Source organism: Populus nigra, chromosome 5 (genome assembly GCF_951802175.1).
Source record: "Populus nigra chromosome 5, ddPopNigr1.1, whole genome shotgun sequence".
NCBI lineage: Eukaryota > Viridiplantae > Streptophyta > Magnoliopsida > Malpighiales > Salicaceae > Populus > Populus nigra.
This window is the reverse complement of record NC_084856.1, coordinates 14,438,677-14,454,192: the sequence shown is the minus strand read 5'-3', so window position 1 is coordinate 14,454,192 and position 15,516 is coordinate 14,438,677. Positions and strand designations below refer to the sequence as shown.

The window sequence follows — 15,516 nt, the reverse complement described above, 5'->3', positions numbered from 1 at the left end:
TTCCTTTTCCTGGTACATCTAGATTATCTCCTGAAGAACAATAAAAAAAAAAAATGATACATACGATGACGTGTAGACAGAGATATATGGAACCATTACACACTCACACACTTTGATTCTTAAAACCTAATGCACGACTGCTTATTATCAATTAAACTTATTCAGAATTTAACTTGTGATAAAACGATAATTATTTTATCTAATGAAAAGTGAGATTCTAAATGTGATGTCCACATGAAAATGGAGCCTTTAAAATTAAAAAATAAAAATTATAAAAATAGAGTTAGGTAAGCATCTAAAAAACGAAGAATCGTAAATTATGTATTGATTTTAAAGATTTAAATAAGTGATTGACTATACTTAAAAGAAGATGAATGTTTTATTCATCACATTATTTAATAAAAGTAATCTTATCTACGTGTTTCTTCTAAATTATTTTCCTAAGCTTATTCGCATGTTATTTGTTATTGGTGAATGTTCATCGAGTTAACATCACATCTTGAATCAAGAGCTTTATAACTCAATGATTTTTTAAGTTTTTTTAATATTTATTTATTTCTTGACTTTTTTTATTATCTTATTTTTTAAAAAAAGTTGAATAGAATACCAAGCTCAACCAATGTTGGTCCCTACTCGGAGTCAAGTTATTTGTTGTTGGTGAATATTCATCGAGTTAACATTAGATCCTGAATATAGAGTTTCATAACTTAATGATTTTTTTAGTTTTTTTTTAATATTTATTTATTTCTTGACTTTTTTATTATTATCTTATTTAAAAAAAAGGTTGAATAGAATACCAAGTTCAACCAACCAAGTAGGAGGAGATTCGTGGACTTATTATCAACTTTGACTTTTATTTAAAACATTGCATTAGACCTACGTCCATCCATAAAATTAGGAGATTCATCGATCTAATCATTAAAATCCAAGTTTAAACAAAGCATGTCATCAACTTGACAAAAACTTGTTGATGTATTTTTGAACATGTTTTAAAGTTAAAACATTTCAGCAAACCTATGTCAATCCCTAAAAACTAGGAGATATGTTGGCATAACTATTTCAAAACCAAGTTTTGATCAAAACATGACGCTAACTTGATAAAAAATCATTGACTCATTATGAAATTCATTTTAAGATTAAAAATATTATGTTATGCTTATGTCAGCACCTCAAATTGAAAAACATGTTGGCCTAACCATTACAAATCCAAGTTTAAATCATGATACAAGCTTGATGAAAATCCATCGATGTTATTTTTTTAAAAGAAAAATATACACATAACAACAATTCAACAACAACAGCAACATATATATAGTTTTATACCAAGACCAAACCATTGTACATCAGATAAACCTATTGCAATTCAATCCTCCCAACCTCATCACATGGTATTAATTCTAGTCTTGCTCCACCTTGAAAAATAAATCCATGATTGCTTTATACTCTTAGGGTTGCCACACAACAATGTGAACTCTAACACTTTAAATATTTGGCAATCATTCATAATAAATCAATAATCAATTAAAAATTATAAAAAAATAAAAAATGTTTTATCATAATATTCAATAACATGTTAAAAATTATTCAAAAATTCATTTTAGAGTTTGAAATTGACATTCAAAAGTGACCAAGGTTGACTAGAAAAGTTGCTGGAAGGGTAGCGATAGTTTTGGATAGTGTTGGCGCGTGGATTCATGCATTACCACTACTGCATACACGTGAGACCACAGGCCCCCATTGTTGGAGCACATGTCTTGAAAAATCTAGAATATCTTCTCTTCCTCTTTCTTCATGTACCAATAATGAGTTTCATCGTTACTCGATGAAGGAGATTAATGTTTGGAAAACGTTGACCCTTTTCTTCTTTTCTCCATCTAATGGTTCATATCTTCTTCCTCTCTAAGTTTCTCTATCCACCGTGAGCTAGGTGACTGTTGTTGGTGGCAGCGGCGGCTACTGTGATAGTTAACGAGAAGGGGATGAGCTACCATCATTCATAAACATGGAAGAGCTTTATGGTTGTTGGGTTTTGGTTTGAAAAGAGTAAAGGAAAGGGTTGTTCTTGACATCATTGATGCAGAGAGAGAGCTAGTCTGGTTTATTGACGGTTGTTGTCGTTGGTAATAAGAAAAGGTAGCAGCTAGTAACGCTGAGAGATAAATATGGGCTAGGGTTTTTCTTGTTTTTTTTTTTCCTTTCCTCCTTCTCTCCATTTTAATTCTCTCTATTTTTACCTCTCTCTAAAATTTTTCTCTGTCTCTCTTCCTTCCTGGTTTTTTTCTTCTTCCCCTTCTTTTCTATATCATCCATACATCTTTTATATTATCCTATCTCATAATATTCTTATTTGTTATTATTCTTATCCCTTCATTCTCTAAAACCTTCTATTTTCTTTTAATTTTTTTTTATCATTGTATCTTTATCTTTAGTTACTTGGAGAAGGGGTCAGAAAATTATGTTCATTTTAGTCCTTCATTCTTTACTTGATTATCATCATGCTCACTAAAGTCTTTTTTTTTGTTTAAAAAAAAACGATTGTTTTTAAAAATTCATTAACATGAATACAAGGTGAAATTGTAAAAAAAATCATGAAATGATAAAAATTGGTGAAATTGGGTCAAAAATGCTTTTTCTTTTCAAGATTTTTATATTCTTGTATTTTTTTAAATATATTCGAAAACGAGGATTAAAAAATGCGCCGTTGTTTAGAGATGGATAGAAGTTTAAGGAGAAAGGAATTATAGAAATGTAAAAGTACATGAGAAATGTAAATAAAAGCAAGAAAGAAAATTATGAATAAAAACCTTACGGGAAAAGGATAAATAAATTGCAAAAAATAAACAAATGGGGTTGGCCATGTATACGATCTTATTTATATTCTTTCAAAACTTTAATAATATTACATAGATAATTTTAATTTTATATAGATATTGGTATAAAAAAAAGGTTTTATTAACTATTTATTTTTATGTTTTAGTCCTCCACCATTTTGATATTTTCACTTCCATACTTTTCCTTTTCAATCAACTCCAGCCTTTTTCCCTAGCACACATGAAAACCACCGAAGGTACCCTCTTGGTTTACAGGTATAAGACTGAAGTATATGTTTCTTTTTTATTAACTATTTATTTTTATGTTTTAAAAATATTTTAAAAAATATTATATTAATAAATTTTTAAATAAAAAATACTTTTTAAAAATAATCATAACAAGACTACCAGTAATTGCTCGTTATCTCTTAATACATATACTTTTTTTGTTTGTCCATAATAATAATAATAATAATAATAATTATTACTTTCTTAAATTATACTGGTCAATATTTAATTTTTAAGAGCAGATGGTGGCAAGTGGTAACAGTACATTTTCACCCTCTGGTTCCTGCTCATTGAAATAGAAAGACAAAATTCATCTCACCCCCTATATAAACCCTTCATCTTCCTCGAACATACAGTTCAATGCTTTGAAACTATAGCAAATTAAGCACTTGAACCAAAACAAAAGACTACAATGGCTAAACGTTTCAAGTTCAGATTCTCTCGAGTGATCTCCTTTCAATCTTGCCGTTCCAAAGACCCCTCCCTTCTCCCATCAAATCCTGTTCCTTCATTTCTTAGACTCTCTACGGGCAACCACAACTCCATCATTATCAACAACCTCCACCTCCCACCATCACAATCGCCTTCTTCCAAACCCCACCAACACTCCTCCATCAAGCGCCATGTGTCCTCAGCTTTCACATCAATGGGCTGTGGATTTAGATCAAAATCCTCCACGCATTCCCTCTCTGAAACCGACCGCACCAAATCCTCACAACCAACTGAGAATTTTCACTGGGCAGAGGAAGAAAAATATCACCTTGTGGCCAAACTCTTTGACGACGACTCAACTCCCCGCCGCAAAATTTACAACTCTTCGGCCTCTGAGGACTCTAAAAACCACGACGTTTTTCTCCCTCCGACTAACATAGAGAGGAAAAAACGACGTGTCAAAAAGAAGAAAAGGGCTTCAAGGATCCGCATTAGCACTTCTTCAGCTGATAGCGGGTTATTTTTTACCGGCGACGAGAATGTCATAAACGTCGAAGAAACGGAAACTTTAGTTTCTTCTTCAAGGAGCTTCTCCACTGATTCTCCCTCAGAATTCAGTCCCCACTTGGAAACAATACGTGAATCTCCATTTACACGTAAAAAGAGAGGTCGGAAGGCGAAAGGAGGTGTTTTAAAGAAAGGAACAACAAGAAGAGGACGAAAGGCAAGAAATAGCTGCGATGGTTCGTTGTCGCCTGCAAGACTGTCGAGGCTTCAATGGCTGATACCGTGCACGGTGGAGGGGAAGGTAAGAGAGAGCTTTGCAGTGGTGAAGAAATCAGAGGACCCATTTGAGGATTTTAAGAGGTCAATGATGGAAATGATATTAGAGAAGGAAATGTTTGAAGAGAAAGATTTAGAGCAGTTGCTGCACTGTTTCCTTTCTTTGAATTTAAGGGAGCATCATGGGGTTATTGTTCAGGCTTTTAGTGAGATTTGGGATACTTTGTTTTGTAGAAGAAGAAGATCCATCTCTTCCAGGGTTTCAGCTGTTTAATCTCTTGTTTTTGTCTTCTTAGAGCTTTTTTAAATTAAATGTAGTGGTAAATTAATGACTGACCAAATTACTACTGTAATAATAAGAATGATCTTGTGAGTGTGCTTCCTTTTTACTTTAGTACTTTCTGTCTTGAGTTTAACAAGATATATAATTTCAAAATATTTGAGTATTCTTGACGGGGGATTTCGAGTATCTCATCATGCCACCAATTCGTGTACTAACCACTAGTAATATTTGCTTGCATATGATTTTTCCATTTTACCTGCTTGTGTAATGGTAGGAGACGAACTGTGTGCTAAAATTTACCAATCAGCTGGTCATGGGAGCTGGAATCCTGCTCTGTCTCCATGCAGCGACATGAGTCCTTCTAACGTACGGAGGTGAAAGATGAGCACAATGAAGTCATGACTAAAATTCAATCCCTAGAGCGTCCCTGCTCCTATACGAGGAGCTATGTATATAATTGTGCGGTGACCATTCTAGCTATAGCCTGAGTGATTGAATTTAAGTCATGACTTCATTGCTTTTTATCATGTCAATCAAATGTGTAATGGCCAGCTAACAAACAAAAACGAAGGACGAACCAAACCTGCTTGTGTTTTTAAAGCTTTACATGGGTGAAATTGAATTAAATATTAAAATTAAAATTTAATTAAGAATCTAATTAAATAAATTAGAAGATTAAAAAGGGATTAATAACCTAATTCAAGCTAAAACACCGAAACAACATTGTATTATTTAAATAAAATAGTACGTTGTGGCTATGTTTTGACTAAAATGACGTGTTTTGATTCAAAACAACATTGTTTTGGTCAACGCCAAGTGAAAAAAAAGGCTTTGTGATAACCTAATTTTGAATTTTCCAAAAAAATTCTCATATTTCATTTTATTTCTATTTTAATTTAGAAAAATAAAAAAAATTTCAAAGTTTAAATTTCAAAATGTATTTTTCTCTAGTCAATCGTCATTTTTCCATCAGCATTGAGCTCATTGGATCAATACATGTCACACCATATCAACAGGGTAAAAATGAGCTTCAAGTTTTTTTGGATCAAAACTATCATTTTAGTTTAAAACCAGGTCCACCAGGTCAATATAGGTCAAGTCATGTCAGCCGGTGTAAAAAAAAAGTCTCATGCCTTTTCTAGTCAAAACCATTATTTTTAGTCAAAACCGAGTCCACCGGGTTAATACTTATCAAAAAATATTTCTCAATGTTTAAAATTAATTTTCGATAATCAAAGTTAATTTTTAACTGTTGAAAAAGATTTTTTTTCTAATACTAATTTGAGTTTTTAGTTTTATATAATGCAAGTTTTTTTTACTAAAGCAATTGGAGTAGGTAAAAATTTTCTTCAATATAATCCATGTTTCATGCCGTTCAATATGCTCCATATTTCATGCCATGTCGAGTGTCTGGTGCATGTATCCTGCTAATTGGGTAAAAACTCCATTGCATAATTAGAAGGAAAAAAAAAGGAGAGAATGATATAACTATTGTTAAGAGTTATTGAAAAACTATTCATAAAATACTAAAAATATCCCAAGCGTTAGATCTAATAGTAATTAGACCCGAACCCTTACTTTTATTTGATCTAATAGGCTTACCGTACTAAATTAAAACTCACATCCATCTTAAATAATTTGTCTTAAGATCCTATCTTGACACGTCACCTGATGTACCAATCATCTAGTGCACCTTATCATGACACGTCAATCAAGATCGTCTGCTTAAGCCAACCACAACAGCTAGATCAATTAAGAAGTGATCCAGCGGTCCCCAAGCTTCGGTTTCATCAAATTACCATCATCGCGTCCACACTGTAGCATTTCTCACAATCTCTCTCTTTCTCATCGGCGATTCTCTCTTCCCCGCGAAGAGATATCTTTCTTGAATCTTAGATGAGACCAATAAATAGAAGCATGCCTTAGATTAACAATCAATCAACAATGCAGCCTACTATAGGAAGGGTGCACTGAGGGTGATGTGTCTTTTCATTGCACAACAAGTCTTCTTATCCAAACTTTCGTAGACTATTAGGTTTCCTAGTGACCATAATATTAGATGGTGACTCCTGAACCCTCTGATCATAACTTTATGATTAAACTCAAAAACACCCTTCAATTCTAGGAGGCAGCTTCGCCTTTCAACACCGTCCATGTCATGATAACACAGGTCGTAGGGGGGCCGAGATTAATCCAATTGGTCATTGTCTCAATAATTTTTTTTTTAAAAGTTGTCATCTTATTTTTTTTAAAAAATTTAAATCATGCTTTAACCAATCATCAAAATTGCATTTGGATCCATGGAATCAATTGATTTAATTTAGATTAGCTCTCTTGTGGTTTAATTAGAAACTCGAGTTAGACTAAGAGCTAAGTCAGGAGGTTTCAAGATTAACCTATTTGAGTAGGTTTAATAACACTGTCAAAAAATTTTTTGCTCTCTTAACATTTTTTTTACATTTAAAAATAATTGGTACAATCTACGGCAAAACACGAACCAATGGACTATTATTAACAATATGATGTCAAACATGATGTATAGAAATAATGAGAAAAACTATTTAGAATTTTTTAGAAAAAAAATACATTTTATACAATCTTATAATAAATGGTACTCAGGATAATATGATTGTTATAGTAATTAAGTTTTTCCACGTAGATCTCTGTAAAATCAATTATATTTGTAATACGCATTACTATATGCATGCATAAATTCAACCATGGCTACATCCTATATATAGGGTATAGTTATTAAACCCGGCCCGGGGTTGACCTAGCTAAGGAGCCGGGTTCTAGGTCATACAGGTTGAGCCGAGTCAACTCAGGAAAAATTTTAAAAAAATACTTTAAGTTTTTAATATCTCACATGGAAAAGTTAAGAAATATTTTATGTGAATGTAGGCTATATATAGCTATTTCACTTGAAAAAGTTAAGAAACATTCCATATTTATGTAGTCTATATATATAGTTATCCCATAAAAAGAAGAAGAAATAATGCATGTGAATGAAGGCTATATATATAACTATTACTCATGGAAAAGTTAAGAAACATTCTATGTTAATGAAGGCTATATATATAACTATCCCACATGAAAAAGTTAAGAAGCATTCCATGGGGATGTAGGCTATAAATATACATATCCCATATGGAAAAGTTAAGAAATATTTCATGAGGATGTAGGCTACAAATATAACTATCTCACATGAAAAGGTTAAAAAATATTTTATATGGATATAGGCTATAAAAAAATATATGAGGTCAAGTATTCATAAATTAACTTTACATTTTTTGGGTTTATTAAAAATAATGAAAAAAAAGGCCAAGTCTCACACTGGTTTTACCGGACTAATTGCAAGCCTGTGTTTAGACCATTTAAAATCCGGCCAAGGCCCCAGGTCATCCGGGTCCTGAGTCAACTTACTAGGTTAGGCTGGTTTTTACATCTATGACATAACATGGAATCTACATGACCCTTTACGTAAATACCATAAGATGACATTGTGGTTGTGATCATCATATAGCTAGCTAGATTCATCTCATGACATGCCCGAGACTAATTAAGTATTACTCTAAAAGGATTGAGTTTTTCATTGTGAAATACTCCATTGTTCATTCTCTCATACATTACTATGAATATGTTGGCAAAATTTTATGTTTTTTTAATTTGGTCCTTAAACTGTTTTTTTAGTGATTTAGTTGTAATTAAAGACCAATTGATTTTGATTTCTTATAAAAAGGTGGGATTGAAAGAAGAGGGACCAAAATGAAAAAGGAACCAAACATGGATGACATGCCAAAAGTTTCCTTAAATATACACTTTGGTCTTTAAACTATAAAAATCACGCAAATTATACAATTTTAATACCTTAATATTTTCCCAATTCAATAATGGTACATAAGTTTTTTTTTTGTTATTTTTTAGTCCCTAGCTGAAAGAGGAGAGAAATACTGCTGAATTCCAGCGGTAAAGGGAGGAAAGTGTCGTTAACACCGATTTAGGTCACCAAAATAGATGATATTTGTGTCAAATGGTTCGATTTGATGAGGGAAGTTCATATTAGGTTTTTTTACCTTTAAAGTTCATGAAAAAACAGATTTGAACTCGAGTTGATTTTGATTTTTGGGGTATTTTTTTGAGACCATAGATAGTTTTATCACGATTGATACGGTGTTTTATAGGTGTTTTGGATTTAAAAAAAATGAATTGAAAAATGGGGTTTTGGGTAAAAAAGCTTAAGCCCTAATTTTTTAATATATGCAGTTTTGCATGATGTTTTTATTTTATTTTTTTATTCGATAAATTTAATTTGTGTCTCTATTTCTATTATCATTACTTAAATAAAAAATTACTTTAATAACAAATTTAGAAAACACAACTGGGTAAATGTCTCATCTTTTGAGATTAAATATCTTGATCTACACTTGTTTCTCGATTTATTTGATTACATATATGCACAAATTTTTTTATTTAAACTTGAATTTTTTAAAATACAAAAATACAACAAAAAAAACATTCACATACAATTTTTTTATAATAAATAAAAATATCTAAAACCGAGGCAGAGCGCAGATAACTAGTGTAATCTTGTGATTGTGAGCAGTGCCCATATAAAGCACTCTCTTTCTCTGTGTTACTGCAGAACTCAGCTGGCGCTGCAGGTGCCAATATACTATTACTGGCCGTGGATGGCTCGGCATTTAAAGGATCCCCAAGAGTGAGTTTTTATGGTCTCGTGCTAAAGGGAAACGAATTTTAACTGGAAGTGGTAATAATTCAGTGTGCCTAGAAAACACACGGTGTCATAGATTCTTTGCCTGCCTAGGGAAACTGACTGGGATGCTGTGCCCTGTCTCCAAGAGATTACATCTTTCGAATCCAACATATCAGGATCCCTAGCAGGCTTGCTTGTTGTCACTGTGCTTGATCATATCCATCTTCAGTCGCAGTCCATGTTTGGACGCTATTTTTGTTCATAGCATATTAATCAAGTGTTTATAGCATATTTTAGTGGTGTTTGGGAGTACGATAGCGATTATGATTTAAAGTATTTCTTGTTTAAAAATATATTAAAATGATATATTTATTTTTTAAAAAAATTTATTTTTGATATCAAGTCATCAAAACCATATAAAAATATAAAAAAAATCAATTTTTTTAAAAATATGATTTTAACCACGTTAACTTCAATTGGTCGCAGAACAAAAAATGCCTTTTGCAACTGAGAGGATCCATCAAACAAATTCTCTATGTTTTTTTCTAAAAAAATAATCATAAGTTTCCGAACCAATTTACATGCAATATAACTGAGTTTCTTGCACCGAAAATTAGAGAGAAGTTCAGCATTTTTGTCTTTCAAATAGGAATAATCTCTAACAAAATGAAAAGAGATGGTAAGAATAAAGGTGGACACAACATATTGGATGGTGTGTGTGTATTTGTTTTGATTAAAATTAGAATATTCACTTTTTTTTTTAGGTGTGAAAATGGATTTAATTTATTTATGGTAAAATATAAAATGGAGTTTACTCTTAGATTAGTGATGTTAAATTCTTGGGTTGTGGTACTAATTTGTTCCCTTTCTATTTCCCCTTTGACTTTATGCTTCCGTGACCTACCGAAGATCACAAATCAATTACAACTAGAAACCTAGAAAAAAAATTAGAAATGGCAGCAACAACATATAATTTGGTTGTGTGCAGCATCTGATTCATGAGATTTTTTTTTATTATTAATATGGATGTTCGGTCTGGTTTGCGTGTACCTCGATTAATCTTATGGATCTTGAAGTTATTGATCATATAAATCTTCAGTAGTCATCGTATTATCAATTATAGAGCTTGAACCTGATACTACAGGAAAATCAAACTTCTTGATCCCAAACTCTTACCAAGGGTTGATTCATGATATTTATTATTCAAGAGAGATAGTGTGTAATTTAATTCAATTATTTAATCATTATTTAATTTTTATTTGATCAAGAATGTAAAATACAATATAAAAATGAGAATACGGTCAAACTATATAATTTTTTTTTAATTATTCCTAATTCAAAGTGATATTTTAATTTCCATGTCTTTTTCTTTCTCTGTTCTACCAAAACAAAAAAATAAAATAAAAAAGCAAACACACCAAAAATAAACCTAGCAACAAAGAAGACAAATGGCAGCACCTAAACAACAAATCCAACCTAGAAATTAAGGATGCATGCTTCATATCACATAAGAAGCTATTGCTTCTCTCGTTCAAAATTACACCAAAAATAGTGTACAATTTTGGATGTGATTTCATGGAACTTGTTGGTACACATAATGAAAACAGAACTTCAAAAGAATACAAAACCTTTACCATGAAAACCTTTTACTTTGTTTTGCTTCTCAGTAAGGACCCACCAATGAAGCTTCAATAATTATTTTTAATAACTTATAAAACAAAAAATGATAAGAGATAAATAAATCTTTATAGCATCGCTAGAAACTTATAAACTAGCATTGCTAAGGAAAAAAATAAGGGAAAATAGCACACTTTAAATGGTTGTGTTAAGTGTGTTAACTTAATTTTTAATATTTTACAAATTATAAACTTAACTTATTCATTTTTTTTAGATCCAAGTGGGCTGAATATATCAAATTGAGCTAATTTTTTTTTTGATATTACACATATCCATGAGTTGAGGTTATATTGCTAATTTTCATGGATCTGCATTAAGAGACAGACTTATAACCTAGATTATAGGTGTCATGATACTTCTAATGTTAGATTTAATTTTTATATTTTGCACCACCATTAAATTTTACCTCCCCCTCTCCTCAACGAAGAGACAATTTTTTTTTTTTGTTACGTTAAAGAAATCTAATAGGAAATCCATTAACAAAAACTTTAGAGCCGAAACATTTCTAAATAAAATAAAAATAAATTCTTAATCCATAAATTATCAAATATAAAGATAAAAAGAGTATAGAACATACAGATTGAGTCGAGTTGCCAAGATAAAAAAAAAAACTCAACTTGTTATTAGACCCATGATTTTATTAATTCATTATCATTCGTAATATTCATATTATTTAACATTAATGGGTTAAGTTTAGTTAGATAATACAAATATTATAGATAAATTAATTTTTTTAACACTCTTAGGTTGCATTACTCCTATTAGCACAATAAGCTATGTTGCTGGGAGCAGTGCAATATAATTGTTTGCACTACTACTAATAGCATAGCCAATTGAAATTTAATTGATTGCATTACTAGGAGTAGCGTAACCTTTTAAAATTTTGAAATTATGCAATTTTTATATATATATATTTAAAAATTTCAATTTCTTTTTATAAATTTAAAAAAATTTCAATTTCTTTTTATAAATTTAAAAAAATTGCATAATAATTTTTTATATTAAAGTTTATGTGAATTATGCAATTTTTTTCTATTGATAAATTTTGGTAAGGATTGATAAATTTTTGGAGAATTTTTGAATTTTATCAAATTATGTAATATTTTTAGAATTGTAGAAAATGGTTAGTGTTTAATATTTTTATGGTTAGAATAGTTATAAATTAGATAAATTAATTATTGTTTAAATTGTTATATGATAACATTGAAACTTGTTAGTTACATAATATATTTTTTTAATATGATATTATTATATTATTATGGTGGTGCTATTATTGATAGTGAGAATAATATTTTATATTAAAGGAAGTAATGTTATTCTTAGTGTTAAACTAGACATTTCACTAGTCGAACTAAAATAAGTTATATGTGGAGGCATTTGGTGAAATTATGATAAATCTTGAAGTTAATATTAAATGGAGGATATAAGTTGCGGAATGTCTTATTAATTATGTTGCTATGTATATTTCTTGTTATGTCAGTTTGAAGTCTATGATTACATTAGCCATTAAATATGAATTGGGATACATAGAGCTCTACTTGAACAATAGACTTAAATCACTATACTTGTATTATCTCAGGTTATACTCAAATTGTTACACAAACATTATAATTTGCTTGTACATTTAGAATAGTTATACAATTAACCTCATTTTGATACCTAAATTTATGGAAAGTGAAGATTTAAATATATTTGACTATGCAAACGATAATAATGACTCTAACTTAAGTGATGATAAAGATAAGAGTATTTTTACTTTTGAGTTTAGATAACCCACTTAAAGAAGAGAATTTGGTAAGCAAATAAACCAACTACAATTTATGAGACTTTATGTTTCAAATTTTGATGAGACTAGCAAAGATTATAAAATGATATGCAACAATTGAGCTTTGAGTTGTAGAAATTATAGTTTAAGTGTTGAGTTGGAGATTGGATAAACCTTCCAAGTCAAATCTGAATTAATCAATGCAATGAAATAGTAACAAATTTATTAGAATACAAGATGCAATATTCAACCACAATCTATATGCATATGTATACGGTAGAATGTCAATGGCATTTTTATTATGAAGGGTTTCTTAAGAATCCTGATTCATTTGAGATCCGAAAACACACGTAGCAACCATCCATTAGAGAAGACCACATGTACCAGACATTCCCAAGTGTCACTGAAGCAAGAATTCTTGAACATGAACCATCTAGGTGGTGGCCCAGTGGTAAGAGCTTGGGACCAAGAGGTTTGCTCTCTCTGTGGTCTCAGATTCGAGCCCTGTGGTTGCTTATATAATGGTCACTGGAGGCTTACATGGTTATTAACTTCAGGGCCCATGGGATTAGTCGAGGTGCGTGCAAACGGGCCCGGACACCTACGTTAAACTAAAAAAAAAAAAAGAATTCCTGAACATGTATCATATGGTTACGATTTTTGGAGAAGAGGCAAGTTAAGAATGCCAAAGAACATGCTTTTATTAAGCACCTACGATTAGATACGACAGGACAAAACTTTATTCAACTACTCTCGTTACAATGATAGACTCTCTAATTTGCATTTCCAATTGGTAATACTAGTGAGACTCACATGATGGCAAACTTAATGCAAATAATGGAGATTGTTGCCTAAATCTTCAAATAAAAAGAAGTTGACTTGTTCAGAGAATATGAATGTTGTGCTTGCGCCAACTCGCCTTCCGAGGATAAACAGAATTAAGGCCTGATGGACCAGAATTGACTTGTTAATAAATCATGACCATCTCTTTAGTTAAACTACAAAAGAATATAATTAAGCAAATAATTGGCACGGTTCACTACAAGGATTCTAGAAAAACTAATAGGCAGAAAACAGCCACTGTTACATATAATGGATCACACATCAATAAGCTTTATTGCCATTGACAAAGCAAAAGCTTTAACCTCATTGGAAATGCAAAATCATGAGCTAAATCAGAGCTCTTTAGAGACAAAATGGAGCTCATAATTTCATAGCAACTCCCAAACCGGCTCCCTTGGCTAATTGTATTGTAAAGACTAAAAAGGAATAGAGCTAGAAAAGCCACATACTGTTGCAGTGTGAACAAAACAAAGTTGATTCGCTTGTAGCTGCATTTATAACCCAGAACTGCCCGGAATAAACATGCTATTGATCGCTAAGCTGTGGCCTCCTTAACTTCCTTGTCCTCCTCGGTAGAATGCAAACCAAGACTTTCCTCCACTTTCTTCCATGCATTCAGTAAATTAGGAGGGAACTTTTTCTTCATTGTTCGAATCAATCCTTTTGCTTCCTTCATCTTCTTCTTCTCCGCCAACCCCTCCGCCAAATATTTCAATGTATTAAAATCCGGAATCCTATGCACCCTAACACTCTCCTTGAATAACCTATACCCTTTCTCATATTCTCCATTCTTACACAAGTGAAAAACCAAAGTTCTAAATGTTGCTGCATTTGCTTTACACCCATATCCCTCCAGCCTCTCATAAACCTTCTTCGCATCCTCCATCATCCCAGTCATGCAATAACTAGTGATCAAATAATTATAACTGATCGTATCGGGTTTTAACGCAGAATTCTCCATGTCCTCAATCAACTCCTTCACTCTCTCCGGCCCCTCTTTCATAGCATTGCTAATCTTCACATTATACACTGCAGCATCCAACTCACACCCTCTTTTGACCATTGCATGCCAAAATCTCTCCGCCTCCTCATTCTTTCCCTTCGAATACAAACAATTCAGAACTGTTGTATAAACAACGGTCGTAACTTCCACTCCTTTCTTTTCCATTTCCCTCAGTACCTCATTCGCCTTATCTGGTTTCCCATCCTCACAATAAGACTTGACTAAAATCCCATACGAGACCTTATCAGGCAAGACCCTATATTTCTCACTGATTTCATCAAACAGCACTGGGACTTTATTAAAAAGTCTGGATTGAATGCAAGCAGATAATAAAGCATTAAAAGAAATAGAAGATCGAGGGGTACCCAATTGGTCCATTTGGTGATAAGTTTTCATGGCCTGATCAAACATTCCAGCAACACCGTACGATCTAATTAACGAGGAAAGGAAGGGTTCTTGTTTGATTTTGGGGTCCGTTTTGCGGGATTCTATTAAGGACTCGATGTCGGTGAAACGGTGGGATTTGGCGAGACGGCGGACGGTGAGGTCTTGAGCATAGCGAGAAGCCGCAGGGGAGGAGTCGTTATTAGAAGCAGCGGAGTAGATGGCTAGTGCTTTGTCTGGGTCGTGTTCAGTGCGGAGTTTTGATTTGGCTTTGGAGATGGAGATGGAGATTTTCTGGGTGGTGGTGATGTTGGTGGAGAAGTGGCGGAGAGTGGACGCCATTCTGGGGGTTCAATGAAGGGGGAGTGCGTCAGTGGAGTGGGAAGGTGAATGGGTTTTTAGGGTTTAGGGGAGGTTGAAGTGAGAAATGGTTTTACGGAACTCGCATTTCCTTCCTAATTATGAAATGATTTTGGGAAAAAACACTTCATTTTTTTATTTTTTATGTTAATTTAGGTTGAGAAGACTCGAATC

General features: G+C 32.2%; 2 protein-coding genes across 2 annotated transcripts; one reads left to right on the top strand and one right to left on the bottom strand.

Annotated features, from left to right (window-relative positions):
* Positions 1-3,510: 3,510 nt before the first annotated feature.
* Positions 3,511-4,587, top strand: LOC133694375 (transcription repressor OFP7-like). The gene has a single exon (XM_062115875.1). It carries the CDS (start codon positions 3,511-3,513, stop codon positions 4,585-4,587), a length of 1,077 nt encoding a protein of 358 aa, XP_061971859.1.
* Positions 4,588-13,740: 9,153 nt separating this feature from the next.
* Positions 13,741-15,454, bottom strand: LOC133694021 (small ribosomal subunit protein mL103 (rPPR7)-like). Its single transcript, XM_062115436.1, has one exon. It carries the CDS (start codon positions 15,322-15,324, stop codon positions 14,131-14,133), a length of 1,194 nt encoding a protein of 397 aa, XP_061971420.1. The 5' UTR covers positions 15,325-15,454; the 3' UTR covers positions 13,741-14,130.
* Between the last annotated feature and the right edge of the window lie 62 nt (positions 15,455-15,516).